This window comes from Anomaloglossus baeobatrachus, chromosome 2 (assembly GCF_048569485.1).
Source record: "Anomaloglossus baeobatrachus isolate aAnoBae1 chromosome 2, aAnoBae1.hap1, whole genome shotgun sequence".
In the NCBI taxonomy this organism is placed as follows: Eukaryota; Metazoa; Chordata; class Amphibia; order Anura; family Aromobatidae; genus Anomaloglossus; species Anomaloglossus baeobatrachus.
In genome coordinates, this window is record NC_134354.1 from 143,584,003 (window position 1) to 143,609,193 (window position 25,191).

At 44.2% G+C, this 25,191-nt stretch overlaps 1 protein-coding gene across 1 annotated transcript in view; it reads right to left on the reverse strand.

Moving 5' to 3' along the window:
• Positions 1-25,191, reverse strand: part of PHEX (phosphate regulating endopeptidase X-linked) — a 323,898-nt gene that overhangs the window by 52,029 nt on the left and 246,678 nt on the right. Inside the window, exons 13-14 of the mRNA XM_075335407.1 lie at positions 19,202-19,279; positions 949-1,052 (exon numbers count right to left, since the gene is read on the reverse strand). Of these exons, the coding sequence (XP_075191522.1) occupies positions 949-1,052; positions 19,202-19,279 (182 nt within the window). The remainder of the gene's footprint in view (positions 1-948; positions 1,053-19,201; positions 19,280-25,191) is intronic.

The following is a 25,191-nucleotide window of genomic DNA, read 5'->3' on the forward strand; positions in this document are numbered from 1 at the left end:
TGTTAGTCGAGGTTCTTTATCTATCATCGGCACAATCTTGCGTTGAAATCTCTCGTCAATTTTTCTTTTCCTTCCACATCTAGGGAGGTTAGCCACAGTGCCATGGGCTTTAAACCTCTTGATGACACTGCGCACTGTAGACACAGGAACTTTCAGGTCTTTGGAGATGGACTTATAGCCTTGAGATTGCGCATGCTTCCTCACAATTTGGATTCTCAAGTCCTCAGACAGTTCTTTGGTCTTCTTTCTTTTCTCCATGCTCAATGTGGTACACACAAGGACACAGGAGAGGGGTTGAGTCAACTTTAATCCATGTCAACTGGCTGCAAGTGTGATTTATTTTTTGCCAACACCTGTTCGGTGCCACAGGTAAGTTGCAGGTGCTGTTAATTATACAAATTATCATCACATGATTTTTCAATCAGTGCCAATACTTTTGTCCACCCCCTTTTTATGTTTGGTGTGGAATTATATCCAATTTGGCTTTATGACAATTTTTTTTTTTTTCATTGAAGACAAATTAAATGAAGATAATAATACCAAAGAATTTGTGATTGCAATCATTTTCAGGAACAAACTGAGTATTATCTGACAGAATTGCAGGGGTGCCAATACTTTTGGCCAGCACTGTATATTAGATTCTTCTCTTTCTTTAGTGCAAAGGGTGAAAAGAACCAAAGTATTTCAAGTGTTCTCCTATTCTACCCTATATTGATATGACTAAAGTGTGTAACCTGTAGATCAATAAAGCTAACAAAGAGCATATTGCAAATATTTTTTATCTAGATAGGAAAGTTGAATTGATATGCTATATTACTCATACCATCAACAGTTTTCATATTAAACACTATATGTACGCTTTAAGAGAAATATAATATTAATTGTACACAATACAAATAAAATTACCACCACATAAATGAACATGGGAAGAAAAATTTTATCACTTACTCTTTTTTGGGAACTTCTTGCCTCAACCAATAGAAATCTGATTGTGATAGAAAATGGAGCGTCTGTAGTACATTTCCAAAATAGTCTGACTCGGAAAATTTCAACTGTGTAAAAAAAAAAACATTTACAGTAGATTTTTTAAAATATGATAGATGAAATGAGAAAAGTGTCATTTTTCTTGACAATTCAACAAAACTTAAGCAAAAGCTTATAAATATTTGAATATGAAGTTCATGTTCACAGTGACCTTCAAAGTGAAGAAAAACCTGAAGATTTCAATTGAACATCTTAAAGTGAGGCCAGAATTTCAGCTATAATGAATGATAAATGAATACTGATACCAGTGTAATTACGTAGAATGGTAGAAATATAAGACAATAATCAAGAGGTCAATAATCCCTAAAAAGGTTTCTTTCATCTATGTAACACGTGACAGACACAGCTATAATATTCCAAGCCTATCCAGACCATAAGTAAGGGCTTGAAACTCGCAGGTTCAGAAGAGTTTAATTCTGTCTGTTGTATGTGTTTGCAACAAAGAAACAAAGGGCCCGAGTAATCAAAACTTTTGCACCAAAATTCTGTAGTAGAAAGTTTTTGTGATTTTTAACATAGTATCATAGTTTTTTAAGGTTGAAGGGAGACTCTAAGGCGGGCTTTGCACGTTGCGACATTGCAGGCCGATGCTGCGATGTCGCACGCGATAGTGCCCGCCCCCGTCGCAGGTACGATATCGTGTGATAGCTGGCGTAGCGAAAACTATCGCTACGCCAGCTTCACACGCACTCACCTGCCCTGCGACCGTCGCTCTGGCCGGCGACCCGCCTCCTTCCTAAACCATCAGAGTATGTTCCCATGATCAGTGTTACTTGAGATCTGGATGCGGTGTATTTTTGCTTTGTCAAAAACACTGTGCTTTACAGTACACAGTGGACGGGATTTATAGAACTCTCATGGCAACTGTGCTTCTTTTTTACGCTGTGTAAATGTTACCAGTGTGTCAAGGTTGACAGACAGTCCTGTGGTGTCTGGCTGTAGAAAGTCGCATACATTGGCTACACAAACTGGCCCGTGGCATTCTATTCTTCCTGCTTTGGTGTAATTGGTATCCTATGTATCTTCTCTGCTTAAGGTTAATCCTTGGCCTTTTGGGACCCTGTGGATATCATTACCTTTCAGCTGTTAATCAGCATCACTTCCCATTGTGTCCTTAAATACCCATATTTCCCCTTGGTGTTTGCTGGTGAAAGAGTCATATTTCTATACAAGTCTTTGATGCAAGCAGTTGGCTTGTTTTAATCTGAAGAAACATTGTCAATTGTTGCTGTACCTCTCCTAGAGTCGTCAGATAAGTCGTTCGTATACTTTCCCTTGTGTGTTTCCTGTGTGTTCTTTAGTACTTAGTGGAGTTGACTAAGCCTTCATCCCCTCCTTTCCCTACCTAGGGCCTAGGTCAAGGCCAGCCAAGGCTAGGTACTAGTGATGAGCGAGTACTAAAAAGCTCGGGTGCTCGAGGCTCGGGCCGAGCATCCCAAGATACTCGTGTACTCGGCCCGAGCAACGAGCCCAATGTTATCCTATGGGAGACCCGAGTATTTTTGTGAAATGACCCCCCGGCAGCATGTAGAAACCCTAAAAATGTCACAAAAGTCTCAGAAGAGTGCTCAAATGACATGGCAACAGCATGGGGAAGACCCCTTGAAGCATTTATCACTCAAAAGTCACAGCTGTGAACAATTTTGTCCGCGTTTTACGCCATTTTTACGGACTCACCAGAAAACCTTGCAAAATGATTCCAAAATGATTTTTCATGGCGGAAATGTTAAGGGCACATACCCAATAGTGAGATAGAGCTGGTGTATGTTACTTTTTGAGATTAATACATGAAAGATTTTACATAAACATTGTGTGGCACTCCGATGTCCAAAACGCACGTTTTGTGCTTTTTACAAGCGATGTCGGTCATTTTTTTTTTCATTCTATCTCCCGTCGGTCGGTCTCGCTCTGTCGGTCTCTCTCTGTCTTGTCTGTCCCCCTCTCACAGTCTGTCGGTCATTCTCCCCCCTCTCTCTTACTCACCGTTCGCCGATCACTGCTGCGGCACTGCACGGCATTCACACTGCTCCTGCGGCTTTTCTTCTTTTGAAAAAGCCGGCCGCTCATTAATCAATCTCGTATTCTCTGCTTTCCTGCTTTTCGGCGCTTATGATTGGTTGCAGTGAGACACGCCCCCACTCTGAGTGACAGGTGTCACACTGCACCCAATCACAGCAGCCGGTGTGTGTGTGTATACTGTGCAGTGAAATAAATAATTAAATAATTAAAAAAAACGGCGTGCGGTCCCCCCCAATTTTAATACCAGCCAGATAAAGCCATACGGCTGAAGGCTGGTATTCTCAGGATGGGGAGCGCCACGTTATGGGGAGCCCCCCACCCTAACAATATCAGTCAACAGCCGCCCAGAATTGCCGCATACATTATATGCGACAGTTCTGGGGCTGTACCCGGCTCTTCCCGATTTACCCTGGTGCGTTGGCAAATCGGGGTAATAAGGAGTTATTGGCAGCCCATAGCTGCCAATAAGTCCTAGATTAATCATGTCAGGCGTCTATGAGACACCCTCCATGATTAATCTGTAAATTACAGTTAAAAAACACACACACACGAAAAATCCTTTATTAGAAATAAAAAACAATAACAAAGTCCCTCATTACCAATTTATTAACCCCGACAAACCCTCCATGTCCGGTGTAATCCACGGTCCTCCAGCGTCGCGTCCAGCTCTGCTGCATGGAAGTGACAGGAGCTGCAGAATACACCGCCGCTCCGGTCACCTCCACGCAGCTAATGAGGTGAGTATAGCGATCAGCTGAGCTGTCACTGAGGTTACCTGGATGCAGCGGTGGCCGCGGGTAACCTCAGTGACAGCAGCTGATCGCGCTACTCACTGCCGCTCCGGTCAGCTCCATGCACCAACTGAGGTGAGAAGCGCGATCAGCTGCTGTCACTGAGGTTAATCGCGGCCACCGCTGGATCCAGCGGTGGCCGGGAGTTACCTGACTGACAGCAGCTGATCGCGCTTCTCACCTCAGTTGCTGTGTGAAGCTGACCGGAGCGGCAGTGAGTAGCGTGATCAGCTGCTGTCACTGAGGTTACCCGCGGCCACCGCTGGATCCAGGTAACCTCAGTGACAGCTCAGCTGATCGCTATACTCACCTCATTAGCTGCGTGGAGGTGACCGGAGCAGCGGTGTATTCTGCAGCTCCTGTCACTTCCATGCAGCAGAGCTGGACGCGACGCTGGAGGACCGTGGATTACACCGGACATGGAGGGTTTTGTTGTGGGTAATAAATTGGTGATGAGGGACTTTGTTATTGTTTTTTATTTCTAATAAAGGATTTTTCGGGTGTGTGTGTTTATTTACTGTAATTTACAGATTAATCATGGAGGGTGTCTCATAGACGCCTGACATGATTAATCTAGGACTTATTGGCAGCTATGGGCTGCCAATAACTCCTTATTACCCCGATTTGCCAACGCACCAGGGTAAATCGGGAAGAGCCGGGTACAGTCCCAGAACTGTCGCATATAATGTATGCGGCAATTCTGGGCGGCTGCTGACTGTTATTGTTAGGGTGGGGGGCTCCCCATAACGTGGCGCTCCCCATCCTGAGAATACCAGCCTTCAGCCGTATGGCTTTATCTGGCTGGTATTAAAATTGGGGTGACCGCACGCCGGTTTTTTTAATTATTTATTTATTTATTTTACTGCACAGTATAGACACGCCCACCGGCTGCTGTGATTGGGTGCAGTGTGACACCTGTCACTCAGCGTGGGGGCGTGTCTCACTGCAACCAATCATAGGCGCCTGTGGGCGTGGAAAGCAGGGAATATGAGATGGCTGTGTACAGAGCACAGCGCGCCGGCCGGTATAAAGGCTCGGTCACGCTGTGCAGGCCGGCCAATCACTGCAATTCCACAACTAACAGGGCTGTGGCATTGCAGTGGTCTGCCAGCCAATCCCTGCATGAGGGCTGGCTCTCAAAAGAGCGCCAACATGCAGAAATGAAGACCACGAGTAAAGCACGAGTATCGCGAAATTACTCGGTACCCGCCGAGCAGCCCGAGTACAGTGATACTCGTGCGAGTACCGAGTAGTAACAAGCATACTCGCTCATCACTACTAGGTACCCTACTCGGAGCGTAGGTGCGGAACCTATTTAGGGTGGTAAGGGAAGCAAGGGGCCAGAAGTAGGTTTGGTAAGGGGTTACCATCTTCCTTTTCCCTAGACACAGGGTTTCCTTTCCTTTTGCCATACTTGTGAAACTTCCCTACCATGACAGTAAACTGACTTACAGTACATTTTTCCAAGCCATAGTATGTCAATCTTACAGGAATACACAGTTTTCTATAAGGATTTTCCCCATAGGCTTGCATTAGATGCAGAAAATCCGCAAGTAAAAGACACACATGCGTTTTGGTAAGTTTACCAGGCGGAAACGCACCAAACACACATGTAATCACACCTAATGAATTCAATATCAGGAAGTTTTAAAAACAAAACAGGTTTATTTAAAGAATGACACACCAAACAGAAACAAAAACATGCAGTGTCAAAAACATGATAAAAATGCATGGTCAAAAATGCACACAAAAACGCAATGAAAAAAAACACAAGCAAACTAAGATGATGAAACGGTGCAGAAACTCTGCAGAGTCAAAAATTCAACTGATCCTGATTTTGGGAACGTAGCCTTAGGCGGGCTTTGCACACTACGACATCGCAAGCTGATGCTGCGATGCCGAGCGCGATAGTCCCCGCCCCCGTCGCAGCTGCGATATCTTTATCATAGCTGCCGTAGCAAATATTATCGCTACGGCAGCTTCACATGCACTCACCTGCCGTGCGACGTCGCTGTGGCCGGCGAACCGCCTCCTTATTAAGGGGGCGGGTCGTGCGGCGTCACTGCGACGTCACACGGCATGCAGCCAATAGGAGCGGAGGGGCAGAGATGAGCGGGATGTAAACATCCCGCCCACCTCCTTCCTTCCGCATAGCCGACGGGAGTGAGTGACGCAGGTAGGAGATGTTCCTCGCTCCTGCGACTTCACACACAGCGATGTGTGCTGCTGCTGGAGCGAGGAACCACATTGGACCATCGCGTCAGCGTAATTATGGATTACGCCGACGCTACACTGATGATACGATTACGACGCTTTTGCGATCGTTAATTGTATCATCTAGGATTTACACACTATGATGTCGAGAGCGACGCCGGAAGTGCGTCACTTTCGACATGACCCCACGGACATCGCACCTGCGATGTCGTAGTGTGCAAAGCCCGCCTTAATGTGTGACCACATGAAACATAGAAAATAATGCTGCAATACACAGTAAAAATACATGGCATTTCAATATATCTATAAATTTAAAATTATATCAGCAAAAAGAGTACATGATGGTATGAAAACACGATACCAAGTGACAAAATAAACTACAGAATGAAAACTGTAGTCAGGTATAACAGATTATCCTAAAACAAATATGTCAAGGAAAATCCCCAAATCTACCTGTAATACAATATAAGCCTCAAGATTTATTCTTCTGCTCGAGCTTCAGTTTATTTTATTGATAAAAATGAAAGGTGTAGTGTTTAATTCATCTGACTCGTTATGGATTAATTGCATATCTGGTTTATCTTCAAGAGTTCTGTCCACATTGTGTCATTTATGTTTCATTCTCAGATGGTGGAGTGCTTAAGTCATTTATCAGAGCTGGCTTATTGGTTCAGTGTTGAGCTAGAGGTTTGTTTTTTTAGGTGTACTCTTGAGAATAAATAGAAGTGGGACATCCGGGTATAAGAGCGTTGACATGAGTCATATCTTTAACCTTGACATAAGTAGTAGTCAAAAAAGGTGCATCTCAATCATGGTATTAAAAATACAATATAATATAATTAGTATATCATTTCTCTCCTATATTAATCTAATGATCAATGTAAGAACACCATAATGTATTTAAAGGGGTTTGCCAGTTTTATGTCAATAACAGGTAATCATCATAGTACAATGCAATTTTCTAATACAGCTCATCTTGTACTTTACATTCTCATGATTTGTTATATTCCTTCATGAACAACCCAATGTCTTAAGCCTGCTTTACATATTACGATTTCGCATACAATATCGTATGCGATCGTAACCACCCCCATCGTATGTGTGGCACGTTCAATTTTGTTGGATGTGCCGCACAAACGATTAACCCCCGTCACACGTACTTACCCGTCCATACGACCTCCATGTGGGCGGCGAACGTCCACTTCCTGGAGTGGGAGGGATGTTCGGCGTCACATCGACGTCACGCTGCAGCCGGCCAATAGAAGCGGGGAGGGGCGGAGCTGAGCGGGACGTAAACATCCCGCCCACCTCCTTCCTTCCGCATTACCGGCCGGGAGCCGCAGGACACAGGTAAGATCTGTTCATCGTTGCCAGGGTGTCACACACTGCGATGTGTGCTACCCCAAGTACGATGAACAATCTGACGTTCAATTCATGAGGAATGAACGACGTGCGTGCGATGAACGTTTTACCGTTCAATCACAATCGCACGTAGCTGTTACACACTACAATGTACCTTACGATGCCGGATGTGCGTCACTTACGACGTGACCCCGCCGACACATTGTAAGATACATTGCAGCGTGTAAAGCAGGCTTTATTCGAGAGAAATCCTTGTTTTATCTATGGACCGGATATGAATCTCCCTGAGAATCTGCCTCCAGAGTATATTGTAAATGAAAGGTGGCAGATTTTTTAATAAGACATTGGATCACAGATATCAAGGTATCCTTTTATTCAGTTTGCTATGAATCACATGTCCAAATAGTCGGTTCAGGGGGGTTGATCCTACTGACAGATTCCCTATAAGAATTGACAACAAGCAGAGGTATTTAAAATGGTGAGTATTTGATAGCAAAGTATTTTAAGATGCGCTTAGATGAACTGTCAATCAGCGACTAAATGTTCGCTCATAATTGTCATCTATGTAAGCTTGACGGTAATCACCCAACGAATGAGCAAAATAGCATAAAAATCATAATTTTTGACAGCATATCATGCCATGTAAAGAGGAGATGTGTTGTCAGTAATACACTCAGTAATGCACCATGTTTTGAACTTTTGAACTTCAGGCTTCATATCTCACCATCCACTACAGCTTTGACCATGAGACTACCTTCATTTTATAGACAATCATCTTGGCTATCTCATACATTGTTACTGTTTTGATCCTGGTGGTGCTCGTGGTGGAAAAATCTTTTTCCTTTTGTATACTACAAATTACAACCCGTTCTCAAATTCCTTAATAACTCAGTGTGTTATAAGGTTGATTGCCAAAGTGAAAGGTGTCTGGTTCGAATCGTGGAGCAACCATGAAGATTTCCCAAGAAAAGAGAAACAGCATCATCAATTTCATTGATAGGTGTCTCTTGGCCAAGAAAATTGCCAAACTGCATCGTGTGAGTACTATCATAGTTGGAAGAATACAAAATGAAGTCCATCTATCCATTCAAAAGTCATGAGATGGATACTCAGGTAAAATATCAGAGTCAACAAGTCGGTTCATCACAAGGTCTGGCATGACAAACATGGCAGTGGAGGATGCTCATATGCTTCATAATAGTGAGATCACAGACGTTCATGCAAGCATCCTTTGAGGCATGTTACACAAGTCTGGATTGGAAGCCTGAAAAAAGTGAAGAAGCGTCAACATCAATATCATCATGTCACTAACACAGTCCGACCGCGCCGCTCACCACCCGTCGCTCCAACCCCTGGGGTCCCCACTCCCCACCGAGCCCACTCTCCTGCTACCCATGCAGATCTTTTCTCCGTCGGCTCCAGCTCCGCACCGCTCACTCACTGCAGCCACCCGCGCTCCAGCGTCCTGCCTCTCCTCCTGTGGTCTTGGTTCTGACTTCCAAGTTGCAGTCCTCACAAATGCACACTAGGGGGAATGCGCATGCACTCACCTAAACTTAAAGGGCCAGCACAGCTGTCTGGAATATCACTAATAAATAACCTTGGGTATTTAAGACTTCCTACTCCTAATGGCCAGTGCTTGTTAAATGTGTCCCTGTAGCTTTTCTCTTGTACTAGTTGTTCAGGTCCCTCTATGCCTGTGCTTGGTGTAACTCTCTCTCTGCTTGCAGATCCTGAGTACCGTTCGGAGCACACACTCTAGCCTGATCCCAGTAACCTGCTCCAGTCTCCAGTTCTGGACTTCAGCCTGATCCCGTTAACCTGCACCAGTCTCCGGTTCTGGACTTCAGCCTGATCCCTTAACCTGCATGAGCCTCCGCCTCCGGACCTCAGCCTGAGCCCGTTAACCTGCACCAGTCTCTTCTCCTGGACTTCAGCCTAATCCCTGTGACCTGAACTAGTCTCAGTTCTAGACTTATGCGTGATCCCATTAACCTGTACCTGGTCCAGATCGAATCCTGCATCCAGTGACTCTTGCTGATCCCAGCTTCCGTGCATCTAGGCCCTCTGGGGTTGCGCCCGACAGTCCCTGTATAGGGGTTTGCTCGAGGCGACGTTGCAGGGGAGTCCGGTGCATGGTCCAATGGGTCCACTCCCAGAACTATCCTTACAGATCATAAGAAGAATCAGCTAGAGTTTACAAATAATTACGAAAAGTGGCAAACGAAGATTGGAAATGGGTGATTTTGAGTGACGACACGAAAGTCAATAGACTAGGCTCAGATGCGTACAAATGAGTCTGGAAGAAACTAAGGAAAAAGAGGCTAAAGGTATGAAAATTTGAAGAAACTGTCAAGTTTGGATGAGATAGCCTGATGATATGGGGTTGTTTCACAGTCAAAAGCATTGGATACTTGACCAGGACCAATGGTGGTCTCAATGCTGAGTATCCTACATGACATGTTACTTTGTACTCTCTAGTACTATGGGTATAAAATGGATGACATAGTGTTTCAGCAGGACAATGACCAAAAGTCGAGGCGAAGAAATGGCTCAATGACAATGTAGACATGCTGGATTGGCTCCCTCAATCCACCTTTACCCTTTTTGACACTTGTGGGTAGAGTTGAAAAAAAAGCTGTATACATACCCAAGTGTGTCAACCAGTATGCATTAACATTGGGAATGTGTAGAAGAGACCTAGGATCAGATTTCAGCGGATATATGCTTGAATCGAGAGCATGCCCAAAAGGATTCAGGCAGTGTAAAAAGCTAAAAGTGGATTTACTAAATTACTAAATACTAACAAATATTAAAAACTAAAATTTTGATTTTTAGGAGCAAAACTGTAACAATGCAATGATATGAAAATAATATGCATAACTGCTATGCTAAATATTTGCAGGTCAAATTTATGTATGAGATAGCCAAGATGATTGTCTATAAAATGAAGGTTTCTCACATTCTAAGCTGTAGCGCACGGTGAGATATGAAGACTGAAAGTCAAAAGTTGAACACATTGTTACCTTTTTGCTCATCAGTGTATGATGCTGTATGGGACAATACAATAGTATTACAAAAAAAACTTGCCCAGTTCAGATAAGGCCTGGCTTTGATTGGGATGGAGACCAGCGGAAATGAGGTTAACTTGTTATGGTTAGATGGCTTTACATTTTTTAATCCAATAATGTTATCTAAGTATCTATGGTTATGATGAAGGCTCTGTAGCCAAAACTCATAGTCTAGTGCATATAACTGCTTATACTGCCAGTGTTTATACTATTCTGGATTTTAAATTTATGGAATAAAAGTTAGTTTTCTTACCTATTCCTGGATACCTGTCCTTGGCTGGATTTCCTCCTTCCTCTGTCTATATTGTGCATTTTGCCTTCGCCTTTGCCTACGAGTTGGCTTGCAAAGATCTTACTGGACTACCTCTGAGTCAGTGAGCTGGCTATTTCTATTTTTTATGTTTTGTTTATTTCATGGTAGATTCAAATAGAATATGACAGAGAAGAATTCTCCATGGCGGTATATGAAAAAAAGGTATATGGGTGTACAGTAGGGCTCTAATAGATTTTTGTCCCCTTACATTTTAAAGGCTAACTGGCTCATACAATGCTAAAAACAAGTTCTGAAATGTAAATGCCTTGTGGTCTGAAAATGACTTGTCATTATGTAGCACAATGCTTATCATAATATAGGAACATCGAAAGAAAGTCGGTAATTACCTAGCAAGTCCTAATTTATTGAAACGCATTAAACAGTAAATGCACAGCTTGGCACGTTACAACATCGTACCTTTTACTTAGCCCTATTATGTAAAGGTGTCATAGTAATGCTCCGTAAATACAAACATTAAATGCTCTCCTGACTTTCATTTCTCTGCAATCAATTAAAGTAGCTTAAAGCATAATCCATTTAAATTTTCAGTTAAGTAAAACTGAGATATAATATTATTTTACTTAGTCTGGAAATACAGTAATGACTTTCGATATATTCGGCAATTATAATGCTTAATTAATCTGTTTTCTCCATATGAAAATCTTAATTGCTTTTGCGTTGTGAAAATGCGCACCCCCGTGAATAATAATAAAAAGAATGAATCCATGAAATTCTACAAATAAAACACATTATATGATTGTGGCTGCAGAAAAATGTCAGTTATAGAAAAATATTACATTTGCTGAAACTGTGCAGAAGAGCTCAATCACAGTGCTAGATATTTGTCTACGGGAATCATTTAACACTAGAACAACTGAGGTAGTCATTTTGACTACTTTGCACCATGTATTTCTATATAGGTGTCACGAGTCCAGTAGTTCTAGTGTTAAAGGGAACATGTCATATCCCTAAATGCTGTTAACCTGCAGATATGGGATTAATGTGTTGGTTAATAGTATTCTAAGGGCTCATTCAGATGTTCAATCTTCTTATGAGAAAAACGGACCAATTTTTGGCATCAGACTTTTATCAGAGTATATTCAGTGTAGGATCAATTTTTCTCTACTTTCCCCATTCTGACAACCTGTTATCTAAGTGCTGTCCATTTTTTTCATGAACCCATAAGGCTGCTTTACACGCAGCAACATCGCTAACGATGTCGCTTGTGAAAGCACACGCCCCAGTCATTTGTGCTTCACGGGCAAATCGCTGCTCGTGGCACACAATATCTCTAGTACCCTTCACACATACTTACCGTCCTAGCGACGTCGCTGTGGGCGGTGAACAGCCTCTTTTCTAAGGGGACGGTTCGTGCGGCGTCAAAACGGCGTCACACGGCTGGCATCCAATAGAAGCGGAGAGGTGGAGAGCAGCCGCATGAAAGTCACGCCCACCCCGTTGCCGGAGGATGCAGGTACGGTGTTGTTCATTGTTCCTGGGGTGTCACACATAGCGATGTGTGCTGCCTCAGGAATGATGAACAACCTGCGTCCAACACCAGCAACGATATTTGGGAAATGGACGACGTGTCAACAATCAACAGTTTGGTGAGTATTTTTCATCGTTAGCGGTCGCTCGTACGTGTCACACGCAACAACGTCGCTAAAGAGGCCGGACGTGCATCACGAATTCCGTGACCCCAACGACATCTCGTTAGCGATGTCGTTGCGTGTAACGGGGCCTTTAGACTTGCACTGCAGATTTTGATCCAACTTTTGGATCAAAATTGGACATATCTTTGTGATTTTCTGAGGACCCCACAGTCCACGAGAAATCCCTGACATGTGAATGGCCTCCCAGACTATGTGAAAAATGGACGTCTGAGTGATCCCTAAAGATGTGCATCTGAAAGCAAATGTACTTTATACCTCCCAGCAGAGCAGCCTCCAGCTTTCAGTCATAGAGGCATGAGCAGCTTCAGTCATCACTCAGTCACTACATAGTGTGTGAAAGCTGTAACCACGCTCCATCACTAACTGACAGCCTGCTCTGTCCTGATTCGCTGCAGAGACCTGTCAGTTAATGTGCCAGGGTGTTTTACAGCCGCCACTCATTATGTACGGATATAGAAAAAATACCAAGCTATAAGGACTGCATAGTAAATGCTGTAGGTCATTAACTAGCTATAAACAATGAAGAAATGGAGAGCCTGATGGCATACATGAAGAAGTAACACATAGATAGCGTGCCATGTAGTCTTTTAAGCTGCTTTTATCATAAAGGGCACATAAGTACAGTCAGACAAAGATGATTAGTGGATTAAAAATGCATAAAAATAAAAAGATATACAAAAACCAGAATAGGAGGTTAGGGGGAAACAGAATCCCATACAGGAGAGGTATACCCACATGTACAGCATAAAGGGTCACATATACAAAATAATAAGGAACATAGTCCTAATAAATAGGAGACCCTTATATATTGACAATGGTATTTAGTTTAACATATAGGGTTATAAATACAAAATATTAAGGATCACAGTCCAAGTAAAAAAAACAAACCATCATATATTAACCATAGTAGACAGAGGAGGTCACATCAGGACCATTCACTCAAAGAGTATCAGATACAAAAAGCATGTATACAAAAACATTAATAGTGCATAGGCACATAGACCATACGTACTGTCAAATACCAGGGGTACACCAATACTGGAGCATGGGACAGGTCTTGACATGTGTTTCGCAGGGCTGCTTCAGAAGACTTCTGAAGGAGCCCTGCGAAACACGTGTCAGGACCTGTCCCAGTACCAGTACGTATGGTCTTCACTATTAATGTTTTTGTATACATGCTTTTTGTATCTGATACTCTTTGTAAGTGAATAGCCCTGATGTGACCTCCTCTGTCTACTATGGCTAATATATGAGGGGTCTGTTTGAATGTTTGTTTTTTTTACTTGGACTGTGATCCTTACTTTTTTGTATTTATAACACTATAGTTATATTAGATACCATTGTCAATATATAAGGGTCTCCTATTTATTAGGACTATGTTCCTTACTATTTTGTATATGTGACCCTTTATGCTGTACGTGTGGGTATACCTCTCTTGTATGGGATTCTGTTTCCCCCTAACCTCATATTCTGTTTTTTGTATATCTTTTCATTTTTATGGATTTTTAATCCACTAGCCATCTTTGTCAGGCACTTTATGGGCACTTTATAATAAAAGCATTATATATGTTGTATGGGCACTTTATAATAAAAGCAGCTTAAAAGACTACATGGCACGCTATCTATGTGTTCCTTTCTTCATGAATGCCATCAGGCTCTCCATTTCTTCATTGTTTATCTCTATGTATTGAGCAGCAATGGCCGTACAGCTTTAGAATAACCTCATATCTGCAGGTTATCAACATTTGGGGATTTGACAGATTCTCTTTAAAGCACCACTCTAGCATTTTGGTTTTCTAACAGCTTTTAATATAAGGTCCCTGCCTTGGTCTTATACTCGCCCTCCGGTGTTTTCATCTTTTATTGGTGCTGCTCCAGTCGGTCAATGGCTGGTTGTGACCTGCCAGATAGCTCCCATGCTTCATGGAACGAGCTGGAGGTCACCCTTCAGTGTAAGTCTATTGGAGCCTAAAGGCTACTTTACACACTACGATATCGGTCCCGATATCGCTAGTGTGGGTACCCGCCCCCATCTGTTGCGCGACACGGGCATATCGCTGCCCGTGCCGCACAACATCGCCCACAGCCGTCACACATACTTACCTGTCCGGCGACGTCGCTGTGACCGGCGAACCGCCTCCTTTCTAAGGGGGCGGTCAGTGCGGCGTCACAGCGACGTCACTGAAACGTCACTGAACCGCCGCCCAATAGCAGCGGAGGGGCGGAGATGAGCGGGACGTAACATCCCGCCCACCTCCTTCCTTCCGCATAGCGGCCGGGAGGCAGGTAAGGGGAGCTTCCTCGTTCCTGCGGCATCACGCGCAGCGATGTGTGCTGCCGCAGGAACGAGTAACAACCTCGTTACTGCTGCAGTAACGAGATTTGAGAATGGACCCCCGTGTCGCCGATTAGCGATTTTGCACGTTTTTGCAACGATGCAAAATCGCTTATCGGTGTCACACGCAACGGCATCGTTAATGCGGCCGGATGTGCGTCACGAATTCCGTGACCCCAACGACTCCGCATTAGCGATGTCGTAGCGTGTAAAGCCCGCTTAATTCTAGCTCTCATAGAACTTGGCAAAATTAACTAAAGGTGCATAGGGTAAATAAAGGTAAGGGTATATATACAAAAGGGTGCTACATCAAAGAGAGAAAGAACAATACAATAGCAATGAGCACACCTAAAGTTGATAATTTCATTAAACAATACAAAAAAACACACAAAGCTGTTATTTCTCACCACTGGACTGGAGGTTTTAATCTAAGGTCCCTGCCGCTGGTCTTAGGTTTACTCTCCGGCGTTTTCACCTTTTGTTGGTGTTGCTTTATTCCCTCAGTGCCGCTTTGTGACCACAACTTTTGACTGGCTGGAAATCAGAAGTTAAATCACAACCTCTCAATAGAAGTCTATGAGAAAAAGCAACACAATGGCGATGACTACATCTAAACAAGTGATAAATTTATTGTACAACACAAAAACATGCAAAGCCATTTAAAACCACATCAAATGATCAATATGTATGCACTGACATTCACTATACAAAACCGAAAAAAATAATAATCATGGTGAATATTGTACAGAATAAAGTGCAGTACAAGCCTAGGCGAACCCCTGGTGGACACTAGGCAATGTAAAACACCAACAATCTAAACCAGGATAAAATGAAAACCTGACTAGTGTCCCTACACACAACCCTAAACTGCTGTAAAATAGGGTGAGGCAGTGGTAAGGACAAGGATAAAAAAATAATGCTGGATGTTAAGTAAAGTCAAGACAATCAGAGAAAACTCCATGTTAGGAATAATCCCCATGACATGTCAAATTGAACAACTCAAAGAGGCAAGGGATATTAACCAAGTATATGCATGATATTAGCAGAAAGTGAAAAAATATGAATGGCAGATAAGGCAAAAGCCACAAGTTTCACTGTATGTGAGCTTCATCAGGGAAGCGCGGGGTTTGTCTTGCTTGACATTCGGATTTTTGCACTTTCTGCTAGTATCATGCCTATACTTGTCTAGTGTCCATTGCCCCTGAGTTGTTATATTTGACATGTCATAGGGTTGATTCCTAGCATTGTTTTTCTCTGATTGTCTTGACTTTACTTACCATCCAGTGTTAGATCTCTTTATGTGACCCTATTTTACAGCAGTTTAGGGTTGTGTGTAGGGACATTGGTCAGGTTTTCATCTTATCCTGGTTTATATTGTTGGTGCTTTCACTGTTTTATATTGCATAGTGTAGTATTATCATTATTTATTATTATAGCGCCCTTTATTCCATGGCACTTTACATGTGAAAAGGGTGTACATAATAGGGACAAGTACAATAATCATAAACAATACAAGGCACAGATAGGTACAGGAGGAGAGAGGTCCCTGCCCGCGAGGGCTCACTCTCTACAAGGGATGGGTGAGAATACAGTAGGTTCGGGTAGAGCTGATTGTGCAGCGCTGTATCAGACTGAAGGTTATGGCAGGTTGTAGGCTTATCGGAAGAGATGGGTCTTCAGGTTCCTTTTGAAGCCTCTCAAGGTAGGCGACAGTCTGATATTTTGTAGCAGAACATTCTAGAGTATGGCGGAGGCATAGGAGAAATCTTGGATGTGATAGTGGGAAGAGGAGATAAGAGGGGAGTAGAGAAGGAGATCTTGTGAGGATCGAAGGTTACGTTCAGGTAAGTACCGGGAGACTAGGTCAGAGATGTAGGTAGGAGACAGGTTGTGGATGGCTTTGTAGGTCATGGTTAGGGTTTTGAACTGCAGTCATTGGGCAATTGGAAGCCAGTGAAGGGATTGGCAGAGAGGAGAGGTCAGTGAGTAGCGGGGGGACAGGTGGATTAGTCGGGCAGCATAGTTTAGAATAAATTGTAGGGGTGTGAGGCTGTTAGAAGGGAGGCCACACAGCAGGAGGTTGCAATAATCCAGGCGGGAGATAATAAGGGCATGTACTAAGCTTCTTGGGATAGGAATGTACGGATCTGGGAGATATTTTTGAGTTGGAAGCGGCATGAGGTGAAGAGGGCTTTGATGTGTGGCTTGAAATAGAGATCAGAGTCTAGAGTCACTCCCAGGCAGCGAGCACGTGGGACTACCAGGGGTTCGCTTAGGCTTGTGCTACACTTTATTCTGTACAATATTCATCATTATTATTTTTTGTGTTTTCTACAGCGGATGTTAGTGCATAGTAATTGATCATTTGACGTGGTTTTAAATGGCTTTGCATGTTTTTTGTGTTCCACAATAAAATTACCAATTATTTAGGTAGGCTCATTGCTATTGTATTGCTTTTTCTCATAGACGTGTATTGAGAGCTTGAGATGTAACTTCCCATTTCCAGGCAATCAGAAGTTATGGTCACAAAATGGCACAGAGGGAATAAAGTGGCGCTAATAAATGGTGAAATCACCGGAGGATGAATATACAACTGGGGGAAGGGACCTTAGATTAAAAGCACCACTCCAGTTGTGAAAAATAACAACCTGTATCTCCCTGCTGCCTCCCCCTGATAGAAAGTTACAAGAGAGGTCTTATAGTTTATCATTTTATGTTTTGTCCATTATTTAAAACTGCCCCACAGTGAAAAACCAAGCCACCCATCAGTGATGGCTTCCAGATAATGCAAAAGAATCAACTTTTCACACACATCTTGAAATGTGTTTCAACTGACTTTTTCCACAAGACTGGATAATAATCTTTTCAAATATATAATTGTTATCTTATACATTTATGGCCTATCCATAGGAAATTAATTGAGCTAATAATTGTCCGGACCCCATAACTACTGGAAGAACAAGGATGATGTGGCACCCCTGAGTATATCAGGGTGCCACAGGGTACTGCAATCCTTACCCAGGGTGCAGGGCCTACCCCCCATGGTTCCAGGTTCCTAAGAAACCGGTGTCACAACCATCAGCACCACAAATCCCAATCTCACCTCACATCATGACCTGTCAGACACACCAGTGGGTTGGTTAAGCTGGAATAGGGCCACTCACCTAGGGGGTCAGGCAGACTGGTGGGAGGGAGGAAGAGAGCAGAGTAGTGAGAGCCCTTAAAGAGTGATGAGCTGGAGTAGTGGCTCCCGGGAAGCTAGATCAAGGTTGGGTCACAGACGGTGGTCTGGGACCAGAGGAGTTGGGATCAGTGGCAGAGAGACATTGAAAAAGGGTGCGACGGGCATAGTCTAGGAGGAGTGTCAGCATCAGAAACACAAAAGAACTGACTGGTTACGAGCACGACGGGGTACAGGACCCTAGGTCAGGAGCCTATTTAACATCCTGATAATTAACCTGGGAGAGTATCTTTATGAACTTTCCTAAGAGCTCAGAGATTGAAGGTGACAGCACACCGCGGGAGATAGGGCTTTCCAGTAAAGCGGCCCACTAAAATCCCAAGTGCCAGCCATCAAGAGCACAACTATACTAAATATAGTGAGCGGGACCCTAACAGCTTCAAGCCAAGGGGCCACACAGAGAACAAAATTGTGCATGGAGGCGGCTCTGGATTACCAAGTGACACCGGTGGAAGCGGACACCTGGATGGGCTCCCCGTAGTGATTGTGATGCACAAAGACTTTGGTTTATCTTCAGTGTGAGTGTCTGCTTTATACTCCTCATCCAGCACCCCAACTACCCTCAGTGAGTACCCTGGTTCCCCTACACCCTGCGCTCCCAAATATGCCACCAAAACCCCAGAGGCTGGGGCCTTCCCTACCTGCGGAGGGACTGACACCTTGCTGCTCCACACCATCTGCCCGGTACTCCTTCCCGCAGCGGCAGTACTCCCATTACCGCAACCCGCAGGTGGCATCACAAATTTCTCCCCTGTAAATAATCCCCTTTCAAGGATTGGAGTGTCTGCCGAGCCCGGGTCCGGACCACTCGAGCCACGACCATCCTGAATCTGAGCACCCTGGTCTGCGCCGGGGCAGCACAATGACGTCCCCATTTTTGCATAGTAAGCTGACCAGAAAGTTCTTCCCCACAGGTTCCCTGTAGTAGGACCTTCACTGGTGTGATATTTATGGCATCTCTTACAGAAAGACTATTCCAGTCTCTCACAGAAATCCACCTTTAATATATTTGTTTACTAAAATAAAATTAAGAGACTGTGTCTTTTATCACCATAAATCAAATGAGGACAAGCCAGACAAGCTGTATAATGACTAAAGAAAGTGATTTAAGAACTGCTGACATCAGCGTTTCACTTACTGTTTTAATGTCTTCATTAATATAAGTTTCATTCATTAGAAACCCTGGATATCCAACTTTTGCCATTACAGCTTTTGCCTGTAAAAGTAAAGTAACAAAATTCTGTTAACCATAAGAAAATGATTTGTTATATTAAGAACAAAGTCAATAAAGGAGGAAAGACAAAATCAATGTAATGTTATAAATAGGCACATTCAGCCCAGAGATTAAAAAGGAGGCAGATAAAGCTGCTAGGACAATTAGCGGTGACGGTGTAAGGTTACACTATGGCACCTTCAGTATACAAAGGAGGAGGTGGAGGTAATAATATAATGTGCATGTGTAGCCTTGGGCTTGAATAGAAGAGGTCCAAGGCACAGGTTTCCAATAGAAATGTAAAATATATTTCTTACATCTTTAACCCCTTCCAGACTGTAATTTATCATTTTGGTCTTTTGATTTTTTCACGCATCCTTCCGAGGGCCATAAATGTTTACTTTTTCAATGACACACCCATGAGAAGCAGGGGTGGACATATCATTGGTGCAACATATAAAACCGCAAATGGGCCGAAGAGGTGAGGGGGCCATTTCTTATTCCAAAGCAGGTGGAATCATGCATTTTTCTGAGTTATTGGTCTGAAAAGGGCCCATATACTGTTCTTGCACCGGGGCACTTTTCAGTCTGTGTCTGCCATTGACATGTGGGCTTTCTTTGCCGGCCAAGTTGTATATTTAAATGATACCATCCAGTTTAACCGTGTAATTTAATGGAGAACGGGAAAAAAATTTTAAATAAAAAAAAAAAGCCACAATTTTTCAATTTCTTTTTTTGTTTTTATGGCATTCATTGCCCGGTAAAAATTACCTGGCCATGTGATTCTTCAGGTCTATACAATTAACACAATATGAAAATTTAGGTTTTTTTAGTTTGTGTTTTGTGAAATTAATGAAAAAAATGATTTCTGTCACCATTTTCCTAGCCCTATAATGTTTTTATTTTTCAGCCGAAAGAGCTGCATAGAATTGTTTTATGTGTTGCAAGCTGATGTTCTTGACACTAGTATAGTTTAGTATAGTTTAGTTTAGTATGTCTTGATCACTTTCTATTGCAGTTTTTGTGGCATTGCGATGGCCAAAAGAAAACCCAAATGTTGGCGTGTTGATTTATGTTCTCTTTACAGTTTTTACCAATCGGGTTACTTTATTTTAGATATTGATAGATTGGATTTTATGGTACCACATATGTATATTTATTTTTTATTTAAAGGTTTTGTCCCCTACTTTTACATTTATGGCCTATCCTTCAGATTGGTCATCAATTTCCAACACCCGGCACCCCGCCTATCAGCTGCCCTCAGTACCGGTGGTTGCAGCAGGAAATGCCTCGTCAACTCATAGTGGCCATATTAACCCTCCGTCACACACAATATCGGTTCTAACGAGTTCACATACAATGTGACTGTCAGGCGCCGGCTAGAAAAATACCTATACTATCTAATGTTTGCCATTTCAGTGCTCTAAAAGTGATCAGTGACCTTCATAGGGATGTAATAAAAGAGACTACACATAATCAGGTGCAAAAAAAAACCATTTACTTAACATAAAACTAATAACTCTGAAATACAAACATTTCAAAACTCCCGCCAAATAGTCCCCAGTTCGACTCTGTCAAAAAACTCTACAAAGAAAATTTATGGAAACAAACTTAATTTTAAGGTACCTTAAGTACTATTAAACACATATTCAATCAGAATTAGATCCTGAAGTTTCCCCAGAAAAATTACACTTGCAGAGCATGTGATGAATAAAAACATAAAATACCAACCTTATTGAGTGTGACGTGTTCACATACAATGAGCCTGAGAGATTAGCGCAGTTATATCTGTCCTCCTGAAGCTCTGCAATCCAACTGTGGTATGAGGTTTCACAGAGCTGCTAGAGACAGGAGACTACCTGGAGGGAGGGGATTTCCTCACAATCTGGTGAGGAAGGAGAAATGAAAGTAAAAGAGATGTGCCTGTCAGGCCTATTGTATGTGATGGAGGGTTAAAGGGAACCTGTCAGCAGAAATGTCCCCTAAAACCTAACAGATTCCCCCTCTGCAGCTCCTGGGCTGCATTCTATAAAGGTCCCTGTTATGATTGTGCCCACTTTCTGACCGAAAAAAAGTGTTTATAAAGTTGTACCTTTTTGGCTTCTGATTCTGTAAATCCGTCACGGGGGCGGGCTGCCTGATGGCCGTTATTCTGCCCCCTGGTCCTGTATGCCGCCCCCATCGCTGATTTCAATACTTCTGGACGCCGCCCACTGCTCCAGCCATCCCCGCGCATGCCCAGTGCCCATCTCTCGGGGATGAGCACTGTGCCCAGCGTCACCGCTGGTGACGTGCACGCAGGGTTAAGATTATGGGCGGTGCTGTGATGTTTATTCCTAAGCAACCGTCCATAATCGCGGGACCGCGCTTTCCCCCTCGGCCTGCTTCTTTCTGCGCAAGCGCGCTGCTGCTGACCTCACTTCGCCTCCTTCCCATCTTGCCCCGAGGCAGGAAATAGATGGGAAGAGCGCGGAGCAGTGACTACACCGAAAGCGCGGTCCCGCGATTATGGGCGGTTGCTTAGGAATAAACATCACAGCACCGCCCATAATCTTAACCCTGCGTGCACGTCACCAGCGGTGACGCTGGGCACAGTGCTCATCCCCGAGAGATGGGCACTGGGCATGCGCGGGGATGGCTGGAGCAGTGGGCGGCGTCCAGAAGTATTGAAATCAGCGATGGGGGCGGCATACAGGACCAGGGGGCAGAATAACGGCCATCAGGCAGCCCGCCCCCGTGACGGATTTACAGAATCAGAAGCCAAAAAGGTACAACTTTATAAACACTTTTTTCGGTCAGAAAGTGGGCACAATCATAACAGGGACCTTTATAGAATGCAGCCCAGGAGCTGCAGAGGGGGAATCTGTTAGGTTTTAGGGGACATTTCTGCTGACAGGTTCCCTTTAAGGTACTGTATATCTGCCTCCCATTCAGATCAATATGAGTCAGATGTACAGTACCTGGCCACCACCGCTATTAGAACACGGGGCAGCTCCAGAACTGAGCATTTACGGCCACTGTCGGTACCAAAAAAATGTTGATCAGAACCAGAGTAATCAGACTTTGATGACCTATCCTAAGGCCATCAAAGTAAAAGTAGTGGACAACCTCTTTAATACTTTTTACTGTGGGGAAAATAGAAGGAGAGTAAGCATGTTTTTAATATTCTTAAAAAAAATTTATTTCTACTGTATTTTTTTGCAGGTCTTGAAACTGTGTTTAAACATTTTCACTTTTTATTGCAATACTAAAGTATTGCTGAATATAGCAAAAATCGTAGTCTCCTATGAAGCCCCGCTACCTGTGTGCTTCCAAATGCCAGAGCTGAATTTCAGCCCCTGTTCAGCACTGGCTGGAACGATTTTGCTGCAGACATCAAGATTATACATATGCTTGTGGGGTTGTTATTTATTAGAGCAGAAACCTAAAATCCAGTGTGAGGGTTCGGAAGTGGACACAATAAAGAAACAGCAGTAGATGGGTGTGTGTATATATCTATAGTATTTTCATTATAATATATCTAACATTACACTCATAGATCCTGTTATGTTATATAAAACTTCATCATTACACTCATATGTGCTGACATCTCATATCAAAGTACACTGATATCACTTATCAATTACAGACCAAGCTGGAATTGTCTCATGGAGGTGGTGGGAGGTAGAGGTGGGGTGGGAGATTTGACAGTGTTCCATGAAGTAAGCTATTTTCATTCCCTCCTTTAGCTGCTAACAGGTTAATGGGTTAATGCAAAGACAATTTAAACATGTGCTGACACATTATTGCTTGGTTGCTTATGGCTTCATTGAACGTACTTTTATGTGAGAAGATTGAGAGGAGATACGACAGCACACTCACACTAAATCACAAGTTATATGGTCTGTAACCCATAACACTGTTGCTGACGTGCACTTTACCGGATATCCTACTCCATATTTCTCAAATAAATGCAGCACAGTATTGCCTTTTACTGAGAAGATGCTTTTTATTGTCTGTGTCGCGGGCGGAGGAGGGGACGCTGCGCTCTCCCACTGCTCGGGTCCGGGTGCTGCTGCTGCTCGGTGGTGGCTCGAGCGGTGGGCCGGATCCCAGGGACTCGAGCGGCATTCCTCGCCCATGAGTGAAAAGGGGGTTTTGATTGTGGGGATTTGATATTGTCCGTGACGCCACCCACGGTTGTGGTGAGGTTGTGACACCACCGCTGCTCTGGACGGGGATCCCAGGAGCGGTGACAGGGAGCAGCTTTGATGTTAGTTCTCCCCTCCGTGGGTAGGGGGGTTGGTTGTCCCGGGGCCCGGTGATGGGGTAGGGATGGATGGCAGGCGGGTTATGGGGCCTGGTGAGGTGCAGGGTCGCAGGGGCAGCGCTGTGTCGCACGGCACGGTGGTACTCACTCAGCCCAATGATGTACACAGAGTCTCTGATGAAACAAACGGCTGGATGGACGAGTCCCACAGACAGCTGCGGTGTTTTTCCCCTGACCCCATGTTGGTAATGTAGGTCCTTTCCTGCACCTTCCGTACATTTCTCCTGCGCTCTGGTTTCCAGCTAGCTCCCCGGTTCGGTACCGGTGGGCCAACGCCCAGCCCCGGCTACCTACGGTTCCACCAGACTGTCTTCCCGGCTCTCGGAGACGGCCACTACCGTCTGCCTGACTGCTGCACGAGGGACCTAGGCTCCAACCTAGGTCCCTGTCTGCTTCTGCCACTCTGCACACCTCCTCTCTCTTCCTCTGCCTGGACCTGTTTCCTGCCTCAGACCAGCTAGACTCCTGGGTGGGCGTCTCCATCTGCCTGACTCCGCCCACCTGGTGTGTCTGTCTGAACCCGAGGAAGAAATCAGGTCTCACCTTGATGTCTGTGTGAACTGCTGGGGGTGGGGGGGTGTGCGTGTTGTTACCTGTGGCCCCTGAATTTTCCAGGGCGCCACATCTGCATCGAAAGAAAATACATTAAAATAATGACAAAAAGTGAAGAAGTTTTCAGTATAAAGTATATAAAATATAGGAGCTAGTATAATTGTGCAGCGCCCCTGAGGGTCCAGTCGCCACAGAGGTACTGCACCTCAGCCAGAGGTGTGGAACCTCATTCCCTGGTAAGGAGGAGCACACAGGCCATTGTATACACACACTCTTAGTATAGCTACACTACTTCATGCCAGGGTTAGGGCAAGATTGCTTCTTAGGGAGAGCGCAGTCCCAGAGCCAAACTTGAGGTGCGGTTAGTTAATGGGTGGAACATGATAGAACGGAGTGAAGAACGAAGTACAACACAGAGGAGAGAGGTCCTGAGGACTGGAGCTGGAGGAGCTTGTCCTAGGACAAGGTGGAAGATCAGAAAGAGAGGAATAAGGGGTCCTAGAGTCACGGGCAGTGGGAAATCCACCCATGGGCTTGCATCCACATCCAAAGTACCGGTGTGGAGGGACTAGACTGCCAAGGGGAACTGTCCCCTAGACTACTGGAGAACAACCAGGCTCAGCTAGCAAGCCGGAGGCTGAGGTATCTTCATATGCGAAAGCCACAGCCACACACAAATCTGCTGAAAAGGTGACCACAGAAAGCTATGGAATAGGGCAGAAGAGCCTCCCAGACAAGACCCGTGGATACCGGCTTAGGGCACTGTGTGTGAGGCGCAGGGCAGGAGGGTGAAGCCAGCACAGGAAGATGACCAGGAAAGGGATACAGAAAGGGACACCAGTTATGTGCCTCTGAATTACCTAAGTATTGGCTGGATCCCATTACCACAGAACTCAGCACTCCAAGGGCAGCATTTGACTGGCTGGTTGTGATAATCTGGAACTGACAACTGTGAATAAAAGAACTAATGACTGCATCTCGCTGTGTCCTGGATTCATTGCCTGCGCCGCCAGCCCTGCGCTATCCAAAACACCTCATCTGCTAAAGACTGCAT